General features: G+C 42.8%; 1 protein-coding gene and 1 long non-coding RNA gene across 2 annotated transcripts in view; one reads left to right on the top strand and one right to left on the bottom strand.

Annotated features, from left to right (window-relative positions):
* LOC142101990 (class I histocompatibility antigen, F10 alpha chain-like) overlaps positions 1–24,162 on the bottom strand; it is a 53,607-nt gene that overhangs the window by 8,934 nt on the left and 20,511 nt on the right. The window contains exons 3-4 of the mRNA XM_075186491.1: positions 6,038–6,316; positions 482–754 (exon numbers count right to left, since the gene is read on the bottom strand). Coding sequence (XP_075042592.1) covers positions 482–754; positions 6,038–6,316 — 552 coding nt within the window. The remainder of the gene's footprint in view (positions 1–481; positions 755–6,037; positions 6,317–24,162) is intronic.
* On the top strand, positions 9,875–14,521 carry LOC142101999 (uncharacterized). The gene is made up of 2 exons (XR_012679175.1): positions 9,875–10,414; positions 11,132–14,521. It is a non-coding gene; the product is annotated as an uncharacterized LOC142101999 (long non-coding RNA).

The raw sequence follows: 24,162 nt of genomic DNA, 5'->3' as shown, positions 1-24,162 counted from the left end.
GCTGACTATGGAGGAATGTCATTATAGACAGAAGATCTATGGAGGCTGCTGACACCTGGGTGAGGGTTATCAGACCATCTTTACAATCACTGGTTATGTGACTGCAATCACAGGGGGGACTGGATTGTCCCAGAAAGAACATTTTCAGCATATATGAATATGTGTTAATTCTGGACATTTGTATATGAATTTGTTCTTGTTTGGACTTTCTGATGATAGTTCATGCAGGGTCTATATACATACTGACCACCATATGTGGTTCATCTGATTAAATATGTTTATTAATAAAAAAAGCAGTTGAGAAGGGTTGTGGGAATATCAACTGTGTAAGTATCACTCTTACCCCACAGATAATATAATATAACAGGCAGCACATCCCAGAGACTCTACTACACCTGTATGAAATGTGCATTATAAAAGCAGCAATATGGTAATATACAGAGATCTGACCTATCGGTTATATTGTATGGCCGACACTCACCCCACAGAACGTTGAGTGTCTCCTCCAGGCTGCTGTGATCCACATAACAGGAGTAACTGTCCCCATCCCTGGGTATCACTTCCACAGTGACTCTGGTCTGATAAGTGCCGTCAGGGTTGGGGAGGATCTGTTTAACTTCATCTGAGGGAACCTCGTCTCTCCCATTCCTCATCCACTTCACATCCACATCACGGGGGTGAAACCCATAGACCAGACATTGGAGCTTTGTGATATCACCTGACTGGTGACCTGAGACCTTCACGTCTGGGCGAACTGAGAGGAAGATACAAATATTACACATAATGATCTAGTAGCAGCGTCACTCAGTGTTCTACACGTGAGAGCAACATGTGTACATGTGAGAGTGCCGTGTGTACATGTGAGAGAGCCGTGTGTACATGTGAGAGCGCCGTGACTATATGTGAGAGAGCCGTGACTATATGTGAGAGCGCTGTGACTATATGTGAGCGTGATGTGATGGAGGCACTATATGTCAGCAACAAACATGAATAACCTTGTACCTTGGTAAAACCATTTGTATTGGAGGGGAAGGTAAATTTAAAATGTTGGAACAGATTTATAGTTGGGGTAGAGCATGTCCTAGATCAGCTTTAAATGTCACTGTAAAAATAAAGCTATCAAGTATTTGTGTCCTACATGAAATAACAGCCAGTATTGTCCTTATGTGCAAAATAATAAACTAATTTGCACCCCTTGCATTGTAACATGGTTTAGCCAAGGTTCAAAGTTACTTATATTTTTTCTTTCCTTTCCTTAATGAATCAGGTCCATTGTGTTTATGTAGAAGCAGAAATCTGCACAGGGTGAGTGGAGGCGTTAGATGGAGGAACTCTGATCCTTACACAGCACAGAATAGACACAGCGGTGCAGGGCAGCAATGAGATAGTGGAGGAGTTAGATTATTAAAATAAAAAAAGAGGGGTGCAGTGGGTGCATTATTAGGGGTGATCCTTGTGGCATGAGAGGAGCACCACCACTTCCACACCACAACATGACTTGTATTTTGCACAAGCTCAGAGCTGCTGATCATTGGGGTCTCAAAGATATCAGAGGACATTTCTAGGATCACTGTAATAAAGACATCCCCATATCCACCACCTTCACCAATAATTTAAAGGCATGAATGAGGCTGAACTGAGCAGTATTTAAGGAGAAAACTGGATTATTTGATGTAAGGTGAGGTACTACGTGCAGGAGGTTGAGGTACTACGCGTAAGGGGCTGAGGTACTACGCGTAAGGGGCTGAGGTACTACGCGCAGGAGGCTGAGGTACTACGCGTAAGGGGCTGAGGCACTACGTGCAGGAGGTTGAGGTACTACATGTAGGAAGCTGAGGTACTACATGTAGGAGGCTGAGGTACTACGTGAAGGAGGCTGAGGTACTACGTGTAGGAGGTTGAGGTACTACATGTAGGAGGCTGAGGTACTAAGTGTAGGAGGCTGAGGTACTACGTGCAGGAGGTTGAGGTACTACATGTAGGAGGCTGAGGTACTACGTGTAGGAGGCTGAGGTACTACGTGTAGGAGGCTGAGGTACTACATGTAGGAGGCTGAGGTACTACGTGCAGGAGGCTGAGGTACTACGTGTAGGAGGTTGAGGTACTACATGTAGGAGGCTGAGGTACTACGTGAAGGAGGCTGAGGTACTACGTGTAGGAGGTTGAGGTACTACGTGCAGGAGGTTGAGGTACTACGTGTAGGAGGCTGAGGTACTACGTGAAGGAGGCTGAGGTACTACGTGAAGGAGGCTGAGGTACTACGTGTAGGAGGTTGGATTATGCTGTGACGGTTACACTTTGCACAGTGTCCTCTGCAGACTCTTCCACCTCTGACACCTGGGGACACTTCTAGGCTGCGGAGGCATCTCCCAGGGGTGGAGGGCAGGCTGCACCTTCATGTGTACTGGGCGGACCATCCAGGCCCAGCGCTGATAAATTATTATGGTGTATATAGACTGCTCCTAGTAAATACCCTCCACTGACACTGATATAGGGAACAGATCATATGAGGACATTCATCCAGGTTGTATCAGTAATGTTTCTTCTTATATCTCTTTATAAGAGTCTGGTACAGGATTATGTTAAGTCTTTTGGTAATGTATATATGTCGGATTTCATTCAGACCAGGGGTATATTTATTAAACTGTGGATTTGAAAAGGTGGAGATGTTGCCTATAGCAACCAATCAGATTCTAGCTGTCATTTTATAGAATGTACTAAATAAATAAGTAGAATCTGATTGGTTGCTTTAGGCAACATCTCCACCCTTTGAAACACGCAGTTTAGGGCACTATGTGTGTGTAGTTATGTATGTTCTACCCGTGTGTGTGTGTGTGTGGGTTTCCTCCGGGTTCCTCCCAAAAACATACTGGTAGGTTAATTGGCTGCTATTAAATTGCCCTTAGTCTCTCTCGGTCTATGTATTGTGTATGTTAGGGGATTTAGATTGTAAGGGGCAGGGACTGATGTAAATGACTTCTCTGTACAGTGCTGCGGAATTAGTGGCGCTATATAAATAGCTGATGATGATAAAATGCTAAAAATGTTTTTCCTCATATACCATCATCATATCTGACGACAGTTCAGAAGGAGAGAAGGATATAAAACGCAGTGATATTTGTAGTCCTTCGGATGATGGGAAGGGTGTGGTTGAGAAGATGGAAAAGCTTTACGAATATTTTACTAAATTAAGGACAAACATCAATGATGTGAAGAAAAAAAATCAAGAAACATGAAAAAAAAAATCCGGGAATTGTTTCTAGTATATGAGAAAGTTATGTCAGAAAGCAGCAGCCAGGTTACTCGTTAAATTAGTCAGTGGATTTATAAGTGATGGAATTTTGTTTTTGCTGTATCCATTTCTATGGATATTGTCTACTAATAAATGTGTTGGATTAATAAATGTGTTGGTTTCTTTGGTGCACTTGTAATAAATATATATTTACTTACAATAAAGACATAAGTATGACACATCTTGTACTTACTGACAAAGGTGAATAATTAGGCAGCAGACATCTGCCATACACATCTATAATACACAGCTACTACTGCTTTTCCGTTAGAAGCACCTAGTTGTCATTTGACTGACGTGCGGACACCGCACCACATGGGAGAGGTGAAGACATCAGAAATTTACATACACCCCCGAAAGGAGTCGCAGTTTGAGGAACTATCAGCAGTTGGTCGTGGAACCGGTCGTGAATTCATACACACTCCATGGTCAGAAGGTGATTGGAACGAGATTACCAAACAGTGCGACCAACCAAATGAAACGACGATCAGCACTTTGGCATGAATTTCCTTCATCGTGCAGTATGCACAGTAACGTGATATCTGACCGAACGGTCACATGTCAGCTGATTAGCACAATGATTGGATGAAAAACCTCCAGTGTGTACCTAGCGTACGGGTTCAGGGCGCCCTAAGCTAATATGCTTGTAGTGTCCCCTTACCTTCCACCCCAGGCTAAAGGTAACAATGGACTTGTCATTCAATTAAAATTCACCCCCCCCCCCCCTGCAGCCTGATAGCCTATTGAATAATCAGGTCCTGATCATCAGCTTCTGTTTATTTACTTGTCCTGTAATCCTGCGTCTCCTTATTAATCCTGCTCCTCGTTCTCTCACTGCTTCCTATTAATGTCTCTCTGTCGCCCCCTCTGGTCACATGCAGGTGGCAGCCTGTTGGCCACTACAGTTGTCACTCAGTATAAAGTCCCGCCCAGTTACACACCAGGGACACGCCTCCGCTGATAGAGACAGGAACAATACCCGGGATGTGTGATCACATGACCAGCACAGGCCCCCGCGGGGCTATCGCTCTGCACTGATCCCTATGGGGCCCGGCCCCGTGTGAGCGCTGTGTGATCTCCTTCTTTTCCTTTCTCACATAATATTATTATGTTTATTCACCTGCAGTGATCACTTCATAGTTTATAATATGGGAGTTTGTCTTATGCCCTTTTCCCTGTCACAGTAACTATAATACACACATACAGCACCGGCTCACAGCACGGTCTGACCTTGGGGCCCCACAGGTCGGTGAGTCAGGAGCAGTTCTCACATAATGTTCCAGACAGATGTGTACAGTATAAGATGTACCTGTTACTACTAATACATAACAAGCGTCTTATTATTGGGATATAAAGTGTATGATGTACTGAGCAAGTGTGTTTAATATCTATGATAACAAGTTATTTCAAAGCTTATAACCTGCTGTTTATGTTACCAAGAGGAGACGTCTTACAGATATAATTGCTGTGTCTGATGACTTCATGATACATTATATATATATATTATATAGCTGTATTTTTATATTGTTTGGGTTTTTTTTATAATAAAAAGATCATCACAAAACAGACAGTTGGTGTTTTTCCACCACAGAGACGATGAGATAACTGGGCCCCGTCCTAACCTCTGTGGCCGGGTAGTTATATCACATATATTACATGACATTATAATGTAATGAGACACATAATGATCAGTATAACTGATAGGAATGTATGATGATGTGTAATATAATGTAATACAGGTATATAGATACTGTGTATAATGTGTGGTGTCCCCTCTCCTCTCCAGATCATCTCTCCCATAGTTACACCACTGATTACATGACATTATAATGTAATGAGACACATAATGATCAGTATAACTGATAGGAATGTATGATGATGTGTAATATAATGTAATACAGGTATATAGATACTGTGTATAATGTGTGGTGTCCCCTCTCCTCTCCAGATCATCTCTCCCATAGTTACACCACTGATTACATGACATTATAATGTAATGAGACACATAATGATCAGTATAACTGATAGGAATGTATGATGATGTGTAATATAATGTAATACAGGTATATAGATACTGTGTATACTGTGTGGTGTCCCCTCTCCTCTCCAGATCATCTCTCCCATAGTTACACCACTGATTACATGACATTATAATGTAATGAGACACATAATGATCAGTATCACTGATAGGAATGTATGATGATGTGTAATATAATGTAATACAGGTATATAGATACTGTGTATAATGTGTGGTGTCACCTCTCTTCTCCAGATCATCTCTCCCATAGTTATATCACTGATTACATGACATTATAATGTAATGAGACACATAATGATCAGTATAACTGATAGGAATGTATGATGATGTGTAATATAATGTAATACAGGTATATAGATACTGTGTATAATGTGTGGTGTCACCTCTGCTCTGCAGATCATCTCTCCCATAGTTACACCACTGATTACATGACATTATAATGTAATGAGACACATAATGATCAGTATCACTGATAGGAATGTATGATGATGTGTAATATAATGTAATACAGGTATATAGATACTGTGTATAATGTGTGGTGTCACCTCTCCTCTCCAGATCATCTCTCCCATAGTTATACCACTGATTACATGACATTATAATGTAATGAGACACATAATGATCAGTATAACTGATAGGAATGTATGATGATGTGTAATATAATGTAATACAGGTATATAGACACTGTGTATAATGTGTGGTGTCACCTCTCCTCTCCAGATCATCTCTCCCATTGATGATGTATCTCTTCAGTGACTCGATACAGAGATTCTCCAGATAATTCTTCTGTCTCTCCCCCTCTCGTACATCGGGACTGTTCCATTTCTGTGTAGTGATCTGACCCTCATGTGTGGTGGAGATATAAACCCCTCTCTCTGTGTCCAGATAAGTGAAATCTCTCCCATCATATCCGTACTGATCATACCCCGCGGTGCTGCCGTCATCTCTCAGCTCACAGCCGTACATCCACTGCCAGGAATGGAAACCTGCACACAGCACAGGAACATGTTACATGGGAGCAGAGTGTGTGGTGTCACATGTACAGCAGTGTGTATCACATGTACTACATGGTGTGTGTGACATCACGTGTGTTACATATCACAGCACAGCATTGGAGTATACAGATAATGATCAGTATCCAGGTGTAGACAACCTGTGCCCTCCAGCTGTGGATGCACTACAACTCCCAGCATGCTGTGACATCCAAGTGACAGCTGGAGAAGCAGAGGCTGCTGGGACCTGGATTACACAGACATCCAGCTACTGTATACAGCTCCCCCATTACTGGAGTCTGAGGAGACCAGGTCACATGATCTGATCATCCAATAGGAATAAAGCGACCAGTCATAGGCAGTTTAAAAAAAATAACATGTATTTTATCACTGAGAAGCTGCTCATCGCTGATTGGCTGCAATATGTTGTCAACCAATTCTGTCGGCCAATCAGTGTGAAGTATTCTGGCAGGCAGTTTATTGGCTGAAGTTTCCCTCCGATTTCTACCAACCAATCAAGTGATGAGTTACAGACACTGGTGGAACAAACCATCCTACAGAAGAGGAGGGGGGGGGGGGCAGTGTAGAGCTCTGTGTAATATGTTATCTGTATATATATTATAATACGTCACAGTTATAGGACATTATATGAAGTAACAAGGACATTACTGTCACTGGTGTTAAATATGATTTTTTGTTAAGGCCTCATAAGGCCTTTGTTCAGCCATTTTATTGTAACTTGTATAGAAATATTATTTGCTAGAAGAGATTATTCATTTTTCTGTTAACTTGCAGTTTTGCAATATGTGAGCCTATAGCCTTGAAGTTGAACTAATAGAGAACACCTGAAGAATGTAACCAGTTATGAAAACAATAATGAGCTTCATATCCAGCTGGTAGTATGGGAGCTGTATCCATGGTGTTGCGCATATCTCCAACTCCCCTTGAGATAAGAAATAATAGGCTCATCTGTCCTTAGAAGGGGGAGAAAAGTAAACACCTCAAGAATACGTGAGAAAGTTAATCAGTAGCGCTTCTCATAAACTAGTGGTATAAACTATTGTGTGCATATGACGTAGGATTCATTTATTCAGTAGCCTATAAAAACCTGTATCTTTGTATCAATAAACTAGAGAATATTCCTTGTATACAGAACTTGGTCTGTGTCAATTCTCTCCAGCTGATTGAAGCGCTTCCAGATATACTTGACACCACAGGCAGACTTGGGTCAGAATTTTAGATCTTACAACTTGGAGGTCCCACCGAGATTCGCTGTCCAGCAGGCTACAAGACAGACAACGGAGGTTTCCCAGCACATTGAACCCCAACATCCGCGGTCAGTAGATTTCTACTCGTTGGTCTTCCTAGTCTGGGTCACCTCATGTCTGTCTGAGGCACCTGACACGCGAATTTGTGAGTCTCAAGTATCATCTGATTAATATAATACAGTATTAACCCAATTTGTTTACTGTAATTGTATTGTTGATTAGATTTTTGAAAGATGATTGAATTTTGAGTGCATGTGTTTGTACCTATGTATGATGTATAAAGCATAAAAGTCACATAAGACATTGATCAAAGAAGCATGTAATGGAATAGAGGGATTTAGAGAGTTATTGTTTTGAACATTGAGTGAACATTTTAGACACCATCCCTAGAGGTATATCAAAGAAGGGAGATTCTGTAATCTGCCCAAATTGTGTAAGAGAGATTTCCAAAAGACCTTCGTCCCAGATACTGTCAAAGAAGCTATTTAGCACGGACATCCAGTACAAGGAGTCCACAGAACGGGACGTCCAGTGCAAGGACAACCCACAGAAACTAGATAAGAGTCCCGATTTGGACTCAACAGAATACTGTCAATACGAGTAATATAGATAGTAAACAAATGACAGCAGCTCCCTCATAGATATGATGCACAAAGACTAAAGGAAATGGGGGAGTAGAAGGTCTGCAGGGAATTTTTCAAGAAAGCGGGGATAGCCAAAGATATGTGTGGATGGAGAAACAAAGGTGTTGCAAGTGGTAATGTGACAAGAACAAAGGGGTATTGAGATCAAACCCCAAGAGATTGTTTGAGGTGGCACAGGAAAGTTAAGAGATCTGAAAAGTCGAAATATATGTGGATATGCTAAATGCATCGGAAGCTGAATAATGAATCAAGTAGGTTGTATATTATAAATGTATGTTTGATCCTGTGCAGCTGAATAAGTGAAATGTGCCCCTCCCTTATTCTGTGTAAATGATTTCAGTGTGTTGAGATAAGAAGCACACTGTTTTTTGTTTTTTGACAATGTATGTAAAATTGAAAAAATGTGTCCGGAGTGCTGATTGATGATAACATGTTGAAGCTAACTTGTATTTAGTGTAATGCTGGGACTTGTAGTTCCACAGCAGTAGGCTGGAAGATGTCAGTTAAGTTTTCTTTCTCTGTATGTGAGTTTTGTCTCCGTCTTACTGCGTGTGAGAGAGATCCGTGATAATTCACATTGTTTGTTCTCTGTCTTAGTGCTCTATAAGGGAGATGTTTGATTTACTTTAAATCACAATGTTTGTCTGTCTTGTCCGTTTTTTACAAGAGACATGTTTCAAGGTTGAAAAAGTTGTACATTCATTGCTTAATGATAAGCTTTTAAAAAGATACAAAAGAAGTTTTAAAATGTTTGGTCCGATTGCACGGACAAGATTGTAAATAATGTACATTATCACTATAAGTACTAGTGTCAGAACAAAGCTAGCTGGGATCCAACAAGCCGTTTCTGTATTTGAACAAAATAATTTTGTTTCTGAAGTTCAGAAATATAGCTTTCTCTTTAATGAAGTTGAGAATTGTGGGAGTGAGCTTACATGCTGTTTTTATCTGTGTTAAAATGGCGCTGATGAATGTTCTCAGAAATCAGGAGGGTTTGTTATGCCTTTAAAGAAATGTTACGAGATAAAATGTCGTCTGTGAGCGAGACTTAAGTGAATATATTTTTACTTTGAACACGAAAATCACAGAATCTAGAAATATGTGTGAATATTTGGTCACGGGAGAGAGATTTTGTTGAGAAAATGTTGAATGATTTACAGACACAATGTATTGTGTCTAACGAGAGTACTCTGATTTATGAGACAGTGCTGCTTTTAAAATGGTTGAATACTTGGAACCAAGATTCCAGATTGAATGTTTCTAAACCCGGAAATTTAATTAGTGTCATTTAAAAGGGCTGTACTAAGAGATGATAAGAAAGGAGTGGCTTTGAACACTCGCCCAGGTCTCGTCACTTTGACATTCTCTATTTGTGAAATTAGGGACTGCCCCTTTGAGGAAATCAAGGCATGGAACGCATAGCGTCACAGTTAAGCTTTTAGCAGCTGTTCACTGGTTACCTGATAACAGTATACACGCATGTTACAGTTACAGTAATTCCTAGTAAATAAATGTTAATCTCTATGCAAAAGTTTTTTTTATTCACAGGTCTCCAGCTGCAAAGATCCATTAGGCAATCCAGATTGCATTGATTTAACTTCCAATGCACCATCTTTGCACCACAACAAACATAAGTATAAACTAATGAAGGATTTAAATAATGTAAACTCTTCTGAGTAATGATTACCTTGTTTTGGAAAGAGATATTAGAGTTTATGTGCTATTCGCATAGCAAATGCATGAACTAGGTGGTTTTTCTGTATGTGCAGAAAGCAAAAGGTTTTTATTTGTATCCTCATTACAGTTTTGAGTAAATCAGTGTTTGTAAAGACATTTACTGCCCTTATTTACTGTGCTATAATTGTCATATACTGTAAATAATTCTTTTTATTGGGGGTATGGTAATGCATTGATGGGAATTCTATATTTTTACAGAAATGAAAAAGATTTAAGACTTTAAGAGCAATTGTATGTGCTCCTGCATTAGCACTTCTGGATCATAGCAAGCCATTTATACTCTCCTCTGAGCAGAACCAAATGTTTAACCAATTTTAAGCTGAAATAACTTCAGCGCCAGCACTGGCTTTGCCAGATTATGACAAGCCTTTCACATTATTTTGTTATGAAGTCAGTGCACATGTACAAGGAGTACTGACACAAATACATGGTCGCAAGCTAAGGTCACTTGCATACTACTCTGCTTTAGTGCTTAAAAAGAGTATAGATATTGTGCTAGGACACCCAGTTACCTTAACGGTATCGTACGTTGTGACAGAAACCAAGCACAAGCAAAACATTTGTTACCGGCCAGATTTACTAAGTATGAAGATATACAGCACAAAGGACATTCCCTCCTATTGTGAAATGAGTGACATATAACACTTGCCGAGCGCACTGTGTATTTTCTTCCTCCCTTTCCTTTTTTATTAGAAGAAAACAAAAAAAAAAAAAAAGGAAGCACAAGAGGCCCCAGAGCCTCTCATGTTCACAGATATATGTTAAGACCTTCAGACAAGGGGAATCTGAGTAAACTGTATTTTAAGTTTTTTAAAGGTCCAAGGGAGACCAGAGAGGGGAGTTCATTGATATTAGCAGGAGGAATATAGATTGCACGTTATTTTCCTTTGCTGTGCGCTGTAGATGTGTACTAGACTAGAAAGGAAAGCCAAGTTTGGAAGAACCAGACTCAGGCCCATAGTAATGTATAGATCATTATACATAATTAGAAAATTCTAATATGAAAGTTTAACCCAACCAAATAAAGAAAAGAGCAACCCATGACTACAGGGGTTTACACCCAATGCAGGAATGTGTTTGTGAGTATTGTGGCCCAACACATTATTATATACACTAATAGAACTGATGATGTGGCTTATTAACAGGTTATTTAAGCTAAGTGTTTCTCTTCCAGAAGAATTAAAGTTACCACATCTGTCTTAACCGTTGTACTGTACACTCCATCTAATGAGTGTAAACTTTGTGGAACTCAGAAACCAAGAACCTTTTCCTTGGATTCCACATGCTCCTTACTGAAGCCTATCCTAATGAAGTAGCACTGCTTACTCCCAGTAACGTTACACTTAAGCAGTGCACAATGTTGAATCCTGCTGCCTTATTGCAGCAAGTTTCAAAAGATGGGAGAAGTACCTATATATATTGGGGTTACCCTAGGGATTTGGGGGAATTCCATTCCAGCTTGAACAGAAAGAAAGGAAAAAGAAAAAAAATGCAAACAAAATTTTTCTGAACATGATTGCATAGAACTAATGAAACAAGAATCTCTGGTTTTATCTCACATTAAAGATAAACCATTACCAGATGCAGACATCACTCTTTTTGTAGATGGTTCACACTATCACATAGATCCTGTCCCGTATACAGGGTGTGCTGTAACCACACACACAGAAATAGTGATTCAACAGACTCTACCGAGTCACATGTCAGCACAAGAAGCTGAACTAAAGGCCCTGACACTTGCATGCATATATGCAAAAGGACAAAGAGTAAATATTTACACTGATTCAAGTTATGCATTTGTAATTGCGCATGATTATGGCCCTGTATGGAAAAGTAGGGACCTTATGGGTTCAGCAAGCAAACCAGTCAATATGATGAACATACCAGGGCATTGTTCACTGCATTCCAGCTGTCCTCCAAACAGTGATGAAGGTGAAGACACACACAGAGATACTACCCCCGAAGCTAAGTGAAATAGACCAGGCCGCACGAGAAGCCGCCATAGCCCCAGTACCCCAAGGGGAGTCTATTTACATGGTGACCCCCTGACCCCTGTTTGACCAGAGCACACTCCAACTTATGGAAAGACAAGCAACAGAAAATAAGAAAAAGACTTGGGCAATACATGGAGCACTAGAAGTGCAAGGAGTGGTGTAAAGGTCAGCGTTTGTGTCTGCCAAAAGTAGTTTATCCCATTATGGCCAATATAGCACACGAGAAAGTGCATCTGGGAAAAGATGCTATGGTTGTACTCACTAGCAGCTTATGGATAGTACCAGGGTTCGCCCAAGCAGCACAGTCGTTAGTGGCAGAATGCCTAGTCTGTGCACAAAGTAACCCGAGTAAGTCTGTCCTATGGAAAAGCACACCCAAGACATAATATCCCTATAAGAGGATACAGATAGACTTTATAACTTCCCAAATGCTCGGGCTTTGAGAATGTGCTTGTCTGTGTCAACTTCTTTAGTCACTGGCTGGAGACATGGCTGTATAGAAAAGCAAATGCTAAAGCATTAGCCAAGAAAATTGCGAATGAGGTAATCTGATGATATGGTGTACCAGAGGTCATTGTAAGTGACAGAGGGATACACTTTACGGGGCAAGGATTCCAGAAACTATCACACCCCCTACAGATCCCAAAGTTCAGGATGTATGGAGCGCCTTAATGGTACACTGAAATTGAAAATGCAGAAAATAATGGCTGAAACAGGTCTGCCATGGATCTCATGTTTACCTGCACTCAGTAAAAAATACTGCTAGGAAAGACACAGGTTTAACACCATATGAGATATTGTTTGGCACAGCAAACAGAACAGGCTGTTATTTTCCATAGCAACTACACCATGTATATAGTGATTTGTTGAATTATGTTGCCTTATTATAGAAACAACTAACTGAAATACATGGTCAAATATTCTCCTCCATTGCAAACCCTAATTTTGATACAGGTACCCATAAACTGCACCCTGGGGGGCTGGGTGGTCGTGAGAAAGCACATCAGGAGAAGTCTTGAACCCAGATACAAGGGTCCTTATCAAGTCCTGTTGACGACTCCCATGGCAGTGAAAGTACAGGAAAGAGACACCTGGATTCACGCATAACACTGCAAAGTCTTCAAATCAGGGGAGTCTTGTTCTGATAAATAGAAATGACTGTCTCATTGTATTGATATGTCTTGCCAGAATAATTGTGACTGAAGTAGGGATTAAGGCCTCCCTAACCCAGTATGAAACAGACAGTTAAGTGACATATTGCCTATGCCACTGTGAGAAACATATGGGAAGGAGTGCTCAACAGTTTGCACTCATAGTAGAGTAAACTCTGAAAATGTCTTTGTGCAGATGCATAACCTCATTGGTAAAGTTGTCAGTAATGATTCATGTTGGATATTGGAAATATTGGCATTAGTAGCAAATGGTTTTGCAATCCTGTTGATCGTATAGGTGATAATGAAACTAAATATATGGCTGATTAAGAAGTTACTGACACTTGATTGTTGTCTCTCCAAAAAGGGAACCACTGAAAATCCCGAACCTCTGATGATCACAGAAATTACTTCTGAAACCTGACCAGACTATGAGTGTCATGAATTATTTGGACTAGCAAAGCCAAAGAACTGCAGAGTTTGCAACAAGAAACTACTAAAGATTGAACAAAGGACATGCAAGGCCTGCAGAACTACTATAGACTCATTAACTATCTTTTAAGAAACCATCTTTTAAGAAACCATCTTCTAAGAAACCATCTTTTCTAGACATGGACATTTGCCAAAATGCATCTCCTCATAAATCAAGTTAGGACAGGGAGGATCACAGGCTTATTAGTGGGGGATGAGTTGACAGATTCCTAAGGGGACCAACTCTATGCATGTGGCCTCCTACATGTGTATAAGTACCTGCTTATTAAGAATGTGGTTCTATAGATAGGATTAGGTAGGTAGGAGGAGAAAGGGTCGAAAATTGAATAAAAGATGGGAAATGTTAAATATGATTTTTTGTTAAGGCCTCATAAGGCCTTTGTTCAGCCATTTTATTGTAACTTGTATAGAAATATTATTTGCTAGAAGAGATTATTCATTTTTCTGTTAACTTGCAGTTTTGCAATATGTGAGCCTATAGCCTTGAAGTTGAACTAATAGGGAACACCTGAAGAATGTAACCAGTTATGAAAACAATAATGAGCTTCATATCCAGCTGGTAGTATGGGAGCTGTATCCATGGTGTTGCGCATATCTCCAACTCCCCTTGAGATAAGAAATAATAGGCTCATCTGTCCTTAGAAGGGGGAGAAAAGTAAACACCTCAAGAATACGTGAGAAAGTTAATCAGTAGCGCTTCTCATAAACTAGTGGTATAAACTATTGTGTGCATATGACGTAGGATTCATTTATTCAGTAGCCTATAAAAACCTGTATCTTTGTATCAATAAACTAGAGAATATTCCTTGTATACAGAACTTGGTCTGTGTCAATTCTCTCCAGCTGATTGAAGCGCTTCCAGATATACTTGACACCACAGGCAGACTTGGGTCAGAATTTTAGATCTTACACTGGGTTATAGTTTTTCTATGTCCTCATTCTCAGTGACATTTACAAACATAGCGGGAGATTCCATTCATCACCATGTGCTGGACATTAGGGTGAGGAATCTGCGCACCTGGATGGGTAGTGAGGGAGAATGAGCGCAGACTTCAGCCTGTCTCTGTGGACTGTACCGGGGACACATCACATTGTATTATGGGTGACATTGAGGAAGACAGAGAACAGAATAGGGGGGAGGTAACCACTGAGGCTGCCCTGACACCACCTTGTTTTATAATGACTATGTGCAGGATGTGAGTGGTGGTATCTAGAGTAGGGGGTGGGATCAGCCTTAGAGGGGAGGAGTAAGGGGCAGTCACATGGTTACATGGAGGGTGGGGTTTGTAGAGCAACTTAACAATGGGCAGCACAGTGGTTAGCATTGCTGCCTCACAGCACTGGGGTCATGAGTTCTTTTCCAGACCATGACCTTATCTGTGTGGAGTTTGTATGTTCTCCCCGTTTGCGTGGGTTTCCACCGGGTGCTCCGAATTTCCTCCCACAATCCAAAAACATACTAGTAGATTAATTGGCTGCTGGCATGTGTATATGTGTCTGTGTATGTGTTAGTTAAGTTAGACTGTAAGCTCCAATGGGGCAGGAACTGATGTGAGTGATAAATATTCTCTGTGCAGCGCTGCGGAATTGTTGGCGCTATATAAATAACGGGTGATAAATAGTTAGGTACAACCAGGAAGACAGCAGTAAGTAGATGTGAGGGGCTGGGAGGGGTATAGGAGCATAAAAGAGATAATGGAAGGAGACAGAATTATCTGTGATTGAACCTGCACATTCTGTGGATCTACAAATTATCAACATATATTTATACAAACAAATTATGTAGCGCTTTAGGCTGGGTACACACTACACTGCTTTTAGGGAATATCCAGCCATTTAGACGATAAACAACTGATTAGCCCAATATCACAGTAGTGTCTACCCTGGAACGATGAACGATCATCGTTCCAAAGCACAGATCATCGTTTGATCTGATTGGTCGGTCTGTTTAAAATATGTCGCTCAGCTATGAACAATGTCGGCCCAACTCTGCAGTGTGTATGCACTCTGCAGAATTTGGAACGACATCTGGAGTTATGCTCTTTGCAGCCAGTCTCAAACCTGTCAGCTGTCAGTATGCGTATCAAACCCGTCAGCTGTCAGTATACATATCAAACCTGTCAGCTGTCAGTATACATATCAAACCCGTCAGCTGTCAGTATACATATCAAACCTGTCAGTAAGCGCGTCAAACCTGTCATCTGTCAGTAAGCGCATCAAACCTGCCAGCTGTCAGTATACGTATCAAACCTGTCAGCTGTCAGTATACATATCAAACCTGTCAGCTGTCAGTATGCGCATCAGACCTGTCAGCAGCTAGCACATGTCCCGTCTCTAGGTCAATGATCCTGAAGGTCAATCTCCTCCTCTGTCTCTAAGGTTACCACCTTTCCTCTATCTCTTTCCCTCCTCTTATATTTAATCTTCTCCTTCTCATTCTCTCCCTGGTGTTCTCCTGCCGCCCCCTCTCTCTCCCTCTCACCGACTCTTTCCTGTCGCTGTGTCTGTCCAGCCTGTAACCTCAATCTAACCTCAGCAGCCAAGTCTGAGTCCACGGCTCTGATCCTGACCCCACACATGCTGCACATACCAGTCACCACACGTCTAACACAACCTGTGACTGGTAGAACTACAAGTCACAGAAACAGCTGTAGGGGCACAGATTGGCCGTTCATCTGCAAACCAGCAGATTCTCTTGGTCAGAAGTGTACAGATCTGTGTGTACGAGTTTCACACTGTGATCTGACATAATGAACTAATCAAACTGACGTTTATACACTTGTAGAATGTTTCCAGCACACAGATCTTCCCTCCGTGACCTAGTAAACAAATGAACCAGATATACCTGCGCAATCTAACCAGATGCCGCCCTTCACTCTTATACACACAATCCCCTATGTGTACAACAATACAAATCAAGAAAACAAAAAGAGAGGAAGACGGCGCTTCCGGTGAATCAAATAAAGTTTCTCACAAACTCACTGACGGAGATATATTGTCCAGATTTTGAACAAATATTTAGAGTTCCAAGTTCAAAACTTCATTCAACTTGTCTCATATAGCCGGTTGTAATCCAATCACATCCTCCGGATAGTACATGAAATAAAATGAGATATATCATAGTGCAAACCATATATTTACACATATTCAGCCAGCAGTTTGGAGTTTCTCTCCGGATTTATGCATTTATCTACATGCCTGTGTGTGGCGGTTTGAGGGTAAGAGTCCATCCTCACTAACGCTTCTGGCACCATTGAAGTGACTTAGATTATGCATGTTCCAGTTTGTTTTTTATAACTGTGTTTTAATAAATGTTGTAAAGATGTTACACTATGAGAGATTTCTTCCTCCCCTGAATGTTGTGGAGAATTAGAATTGAGAAGAATCTGTTGGATGGATATTTGATATATTTGGCCCATTATCTGCTTTGTACATGTTAGTGGATACCCAAAGGGGTTCCAGGAGTGGATCACGTGGTGATTTTGTATTTTATTACTCCCTGCACTGGTTCTAATGGGTTTCAAGAGACATCAAATAGATTGAAATATATGGTTTGCACTATGATATCTTTCATTTTTTTCATGTAATATTCGGAGGATGTGATTGGATTACAACCGGCTATATGAGACAAGTTGAATGAAATTTTGAACTTGGAACTCTAATATTTGTTCAAAATCTGGACAATATATCTATATATTTTATACATAACCTTATAACATACTTGCCTACTTTCAGGCAGTGCAGTTCCCGGACAGGGGGCGTGACTAGAGGGTGGGAGGGGGCGGAGCCAAGACGCTTTGTCGCAGGGCCAAAATGACGCAATTCACTGCGTTATTTTGGCCAGCGAATTGCGGAAAGCAGGAGACTTTCCAGCTTTCCCGGAAGTCCAGGAGACCAACCGGGATTTCGTGAGTCTCCCGACCATTCCGGGAGAGTTGGCAAGTGTGCCTTATAACCATCAGTTGTGCAGGAAGGGCAGTAAACAAACAGCTGAGAATGGCAGGAGAGGGGTTAGGAATAGGAAACAGGCTACACAAAGGGAATGCAATGTTATACTGCTCATGACATGGGATTTGTGTGACCACCGGTCACTGATCTCTCCTCACCAGACTTGTAAGTCCTCTGACTTGCAGCCGACGTTATGACAGATGAAGAGGACAGATGTGAAGGTTATCGGATGTAGTGTGTACACATCAATCACATGCTGATCGGGGCTTTTATTTTTTTGTCGTTAGTACAATTGGTAAATTATCATATTGTTAAAATTGTCTTGCAGTGTGTACCTAGACTTACAATTACATAGATAAGGGTTTTTCTACAACTTTTATTATTCGCACTACTTCCTTCCATCTCCTGCTGATTATTACATCTCCCTCTATTTTGTTTATATTCCTTCATTGCTGTTTTTCTGAGTTCATCTTTTATCCTGTGATTTCCTATAATTCTCTTTAGTCGTTGCCTTTTCTTCTATTCTGTTTGTTTTGCAGCCTTTTCTATACCTTGCTGTACCTTTTTTTTATTTTTTCCGTCCATTTGTTGTATATTTCCTTTGTTGTGCTTCTTGTTTCTCTATTAGTAGGTAGTTGGACCTGTTATTACACGGCCCCTTATCCTCCTCACACATCGCCCATGCGGGGTGTTCCCCTCACTGACGTTCCATACTCACACTCTGTAACGTACACCCACCTGGACCCCCAGGGAGCTGGTAGCTCATGGAGGAGACCAGCGTGTGTACATCAGTCCTGGGGCTGGTAAATAGCAATTTATTAATTCAAAGATAAGAGAAAGAGCTATCTTATAATAATACACTACTAGATTCACAATCTAATATCACTAATTAAATTGTGTCTCTTTAATTCTGCAAAGTAAATTAATTAAAATAAACAAAACAGGAAAACCAGAATATAAATAATACTTGATGTGTACAGCAGTAATACATGTCTAGGTAATAATCATTAAGCAAAATGCCTGATACGTGTAAGTTAATAATGAATGTTACATTACACTGAAGTAGGACAATGCAGAGACACAATTGTCTTATTTTCAGTGATTTCATTTGCACTGTGTTTTACATGAGACAATGTTGATCTTGATCTACTTCATGAATAGACCAACCTGCTCTGACAAACTAACGATTAAACGCCCCTTCTCCAGAGATTCTTTTGTTTGACTTGATCAGTTTAGGAGACAGGGGGTGAATAAGCCGCTATGTTTATTGGGCTGATACCAGCACAGGAGAAACCTCACCAATAACACATATATTATTTACAGGACTGCATACATATATTATTTATTATTGGACTGTAAGGCTCTTAGATGTGATCACAGAGTTCCTCAGTCACATGAACATGAGCCTTAATTGTAATACAAGGAGATGTAAATATATATTTATGTTATACAGGTACAGAAAATGTCTCCCGATGCGATATCATTAACGATTTTACCAACAACTGAAAGTCCCGATCAGCAGCTGTTCCCTGTGTACACACTATACAAGTTTTACCTTCAGATCTATGCTCTTCATCTGTCATAACCATCAGATGAAAAGATGGTGACTCTGCACAGTACATAGAGATCTATGGACACTGCTGGTCCTGAGCGCAGACATACTGCAGGATTGTCCGACATCGTTCTATAGTTTATAAAGATTATTTGTTGGGTTATAAAATCAAACGATACGATGAGCTTTGTTATGATAAAACATGATCGTGGGAGCGTACACACTAATGTAATATCGGACCTAACGGTCGTTTATTGTATGATTGGCACAATAATCAGGTGAAAAACCTGTAGTGTGTACCCAACATTATACACTGGACTCCATGTGTCATTATAAACATTATTAATAATATATATATAATTAAACACACACATTAGGATGGTGGGTTACTTATAGCAGAGTATATCTGTGTACTGTGTAATACTGATTTAGAACAGTAACTAAAGAACAAGGATCTTGGTGAAGATTGTAGGTTACTTTTACTGACAACTGAATCACATTAATCTTATGTGGCCGGGGGTCTGAGAGATATCTCAGAGATATCTCACAGTATTTTTAGAGGCTGGTTTCCATGCCACGCCATCAGAGTGTATGTAAGAGGCATGGCAATCATTTGAGAAAGTGTTAGGTGCTCTCTATGTCTTCCCATTCCCTTTAAATACACTGGCAATGGTAGCTAACTGTCCTGATTTTGGTGGGGCAGTCCTAATTTTATGTGACTGTCCTGCTCAGTCAGGACTTTGTTCCAACTGCAAGGCTAATTGTAATGTATATCCTGCTTTACACTGTATTGCTTATTAGGGGAGAACTGTACTTACAAAGTACTTACATCAACTATACTGGACAGTGTAGTGAGAGGAGAGCAGATCCTTGGCTACACACGCTAAATGGAGTAGACTTTGTGGTTATCAGCCCGCCTGCCATCTGCTGACTCGGACCCGCCTGGGTCGCCCCTTGTCTCCCACTGCCTGGACTCGCCTGCTGTCTCCTGCCGTCTTCCCCATCCATCCTCTACATGTGGCTCCTCTCTGCCCGCCGCCGCCGTCTCTGGTACCGCTTGCTGCTCACCCTTATCCGTCCGCTGTCTCCTGCCGCCTGAGCTGCCTGTGTCTCCTGGTCACCGCCGCCTGGCCTTCCTGACAAGTTCCCCTGGACACCCACAGCCTTGGCCTGCCTTCCACGCTGCCTGCTGCCCGCTGCCGTTCCTGATCTCTGGCCCTCCTGAGGACTACAGCGACCTGTGGTAATCGGCCCTGCACTCCTCTGGACACCCGCTGCCTGAAGCTCCTGCTTCTAAGTCTCCTGGCAATCACAGACGTCACAGACTTTCTCCCAGTGACTTTGTCTCATCTCAGACTTCACAGACTTTCTCCCAGTGACTTTGTCTCATCTCCCGGGTTTGTTCTCATTCTCATTCTCCTGTTTTCACCCTAGTCCATATTGTACTGTATTTGTTGTTCTCGGCTTCCTTTGTAGGCCTTATTTTTATTTTTTTCCACTTGTATTTCTTTATTTATTATATTTTTATATTTATTTTCTCCATTCTTTATTTTTATTTTTCGCTCTCTGTTTTTATTGCATTTACTGTATTTATCTCTATTTGCATTTCTTATTTACTTATTTACTGTATTTAATTATTTCTATTTGCTTCTCTTATTTACTGTATTTAATTATAATTTAATTATTTCTATTTGCATTTCTTAATCTATTCCAACAGCATTTTATTTCTCCCTTGGTACTCCTCTGCTCTCCGTCTATTGGCCTTTCTTGTCTCTTTGTTCCCCGTTCACGCCTCTCTGTCTCATTTAACATGGCTTGCCTTGCCTAGCCTCTTTGCCACACCTCTCCCCACCGTCATTGTCATTGTTGGCTATTACTTTATTTAACTCACTTATCTCATTTCCTCTTGTCTACCTTCTGACTCCCCCTGTCCTCCTCTCCCGCCCCTCTGCTTCAGACGATTCTTCGGTCCCCCCTACTTCTTCCACTCCTCCCCCACCCCTCCCTCACCTCACCATGCCTCCCTGTTCACTTGCCATACCCATACTCTCACCTCGCCCAACTTCACGCTCCTGTCCCCGCACTCCCCCGCGCACCGCTAACCTTGCCAACCTTATCCCCATCTCCCCTCCCTCCCTTTCTCCTGTGCCCTCTGGAATGCTAGATCCGTCCGCAACAAACTCCCCTCTATCCATGACCTCTTCTTATCTAACTCTCTTAACCTTCTTGCCATTACCGAAACCTGGCTCACCGATTCCCGACACTGCCTCCCCTGCCGCTTTCTCCTATGGCGGCCTCTCCTTCACCCACTCCGCCAGACCTGGAGACCGCCCAGGCGGAGGAGTGGGCATTCTCCTATCCTCCACCTGTACTTTCAGACTCATTCCTCCTGAACCCTCCCTCTCCTTCTCCTCTTTTGAAGTCCACTCTATCCGTCTCTTCTACCCCATCCATCTCCGCGTCTCTGTCATATACCGCCCCCCTGGGCCCTCCTCCCTTTTCCTTGACAACTTTGCTGCCTGGCTCCCACACCACCTCTCCTCTGACATCCCCTCCATTATCCTTGGCGACTTCAATATCCCTATTGACAACCCCACCGACCCTGCTTCCGTCAAACTCCTTGCCCTTTCTTCCTCCCTTGGCCTCTCCCAATGGACCTCCTCTTCTACTCACTGCCTTGGTCACTCCCTTGACCTTGTCTTCTCCCACCGTTGCAGTCTGTCCGACTTCTCTATCTCCCCCTTTCCACTCTCGGACCACCATCTCCTCTCATTCTCTCTCTCCTCTACTCCTGCACCCCTCCCCCCACCCAAATCTACCCGGTCCAGGCGCGATCTCGACACCCTTGATCCTGCTATTCTATCCTCTTCTCTCGAAACTCTCCTCTCTCCCCTTTCCACCCTGTCCTGCCCTAATCAGGCGGCCTCCCTCTATAACCAAACCCTCTCCTCCTCCCTTGATGCGGTTGCCTCTGCCCAGCCCATCCACCTTCGCTGCTCCAATCCCCAACCCTGGCACTCCAAACTTACCCGTTTCCTCCAAAAATGCTCTCGTACTGCCGAACGCCATTGGAGAAAATCTCGCTCCCTGGCTGATTTCCTCCACTTCAAGTTTATCCTCTCCTCCTACAGCTCTGCCCTCTCGCTCGCTAAGCAATCCTTCTTTAAATCCCTCATCTCCTCCCAGTCCTCCAACCCCGCCGCCTCTTCGCTACCTTTAACACTGTCCTGTGTCCCCCACCTCCCCCCCTCCCTTCCTCCTTATCTGCCACTGACTTCACCTCCTTTTTCTCCTCTAAAATCGCGGCCATCAGACTTGAAATCTCCTCCTCCACCCACTCTTCCGCCACCCCCCCTCTCGCCCTTCCTCCCCCCTCCACTCTCCCCCCAGCCACTAACTCCTTCTCTCCTTCCGCCCCACCTCGGGTGAGGAAGTCCACTCTCTCATTTCTTCTTCCCCCCCTTCTACCTGCCCCCAGGACCCCATCCCTTCTCACCTTCTTCGCTCCCTTTCCACCTCCACCTGCTCCCACCTCGCTCACCTCTTTAATCTGTCCCTCTCCACCGGCATCTTCCCCTCCGCCTTTAAACATGCTCTCGTCTCACCCATTCTCAAGAAACCCAATCTTGACCCCACCTCACTCTCTAATTACCGCCCCATTTCCCTTCTCCCATTTGCCTCCAAAATACTCGAGAGACTTGTCTGCAACCATCTCTCCACCTACCTCTCTGAACACTCCCTCCTTGACCCTCTCCAATCAGGCTTCCGCCCCCTCCATTCCACTGAAACTGCCCTGGCTCAAGTTACGAACGATCTCCTCTCGGCTAAAGCCATGGGCCACTACTCCCTCCTGATTCTCCTCGACCTCTCAGCGGCCATTGACACCGTTGACCACCCCCTCCTGCTTCACACCCTTCAGTCCATTGGCCTCTCCGGTACCGTCCTCTCCTGGTTCACCTCTTACCTTGCCGACCATTCCTTCTCTGTTTCCACCTCTGATTCTCTCTCCCCTTTTTCCTCCCTTCCAGTCGGGGTCCCTCAGGGCTCTGTCCTTGGACCTTTACTATTCTCACTATACACCTCTTCTCTGGGTGCACTCATCAGCTCCTTCGGCCTCAAGTACCACCTTTATGCTGATGACACTCAACTCTACCTTTCCTCTCCTGATTTCTCTCCCTCCCTTCTTTCCAGGGTATCCGCATGCCTCTCTGCCATCTCCTCCTGGATGTCCTCTAGATTTCTTAAACTCAATCTTGCTAAAACTGAACTCATTGTCTTTCCTCCCTCTCGTACCTCCTTCCCCTCTGACCTCTCCATCACTGTTGACAACTCATCTATCTCCCCTGTTCCCCAACTCCGCTGCCTAGGTGTCATCCTCGACTCCTCTCTCTCCTTTGCCCCTCACATTCACTCTCTCGCCAAATCCTGCCGTTTCCAGCTTCGCAACATTGCCCGCATTCGGCCCTTCCTCTCCCAGGATGCCACCAAATCTCTCGTCCACTCTCTGATTATCTCCCGCTTGGACTACTGCAACCTTCTCCTTATCGACCTCCCCCTCTCTCATCTCGCTCCCCTTAGATCTGTACTTAACGCCGCTGCTAGGCTTATTTTCCTCTCGCCGTTCCACCTCTGTATCCCCACTCTACCAAGCCCTTCACTGGCTCCCCTTCCCCTACAGAATCCTTTTCAAGCTCCTCACTCTGACTTACAAGGCCCTCGCCAACTCCACTGCTCCCTACATCTCTAACCTTATCTCTATTCACACTCCCTCCCACTCACTGCGATCGTCCAACGATCGTCGCCTCTCTTTCCCTCTGATTACCTCCTCTCACGCACGTATCCAAGACTTCTCCCGCGCCGCTCCCCTCCATTGGAACAAGCTCCCCCGCTCCATCAGAACTTCCCCTAATCTGTCCTCTTTCAAACGAACATTAAAAACCCACCTTTTCCTTAAAGCCTTCCAGTCTCATGCCTAAACTCCCACCGGTCGGCTACCTCTCTTTCTCATCCCTTCTTCCCTTCTCCCCCTTCCTCCCGTCTCTCCGTCTCATCCA

The sequence above is a fragment of the Mixophyes fleayi genome, chromosome 9 (genome assembly GCF_038048845.1).
Source record: "Mixophyes fleayi isolate aMixFle1 chromosome 9, aMixFle1.hap1, whole genome shotgun sequence".
Classification (NCBI taxonomy): Eukaryota; Metazoa; Chordata; class Amphibia; order Anura; family Limnodynastidae; genus Mixophyes; species Mixophyes fleayi.
Note: the sequence above shows the minus strand (reverse complement) of the source record. Positions and strands in the feature narration are given on the sequence as shown.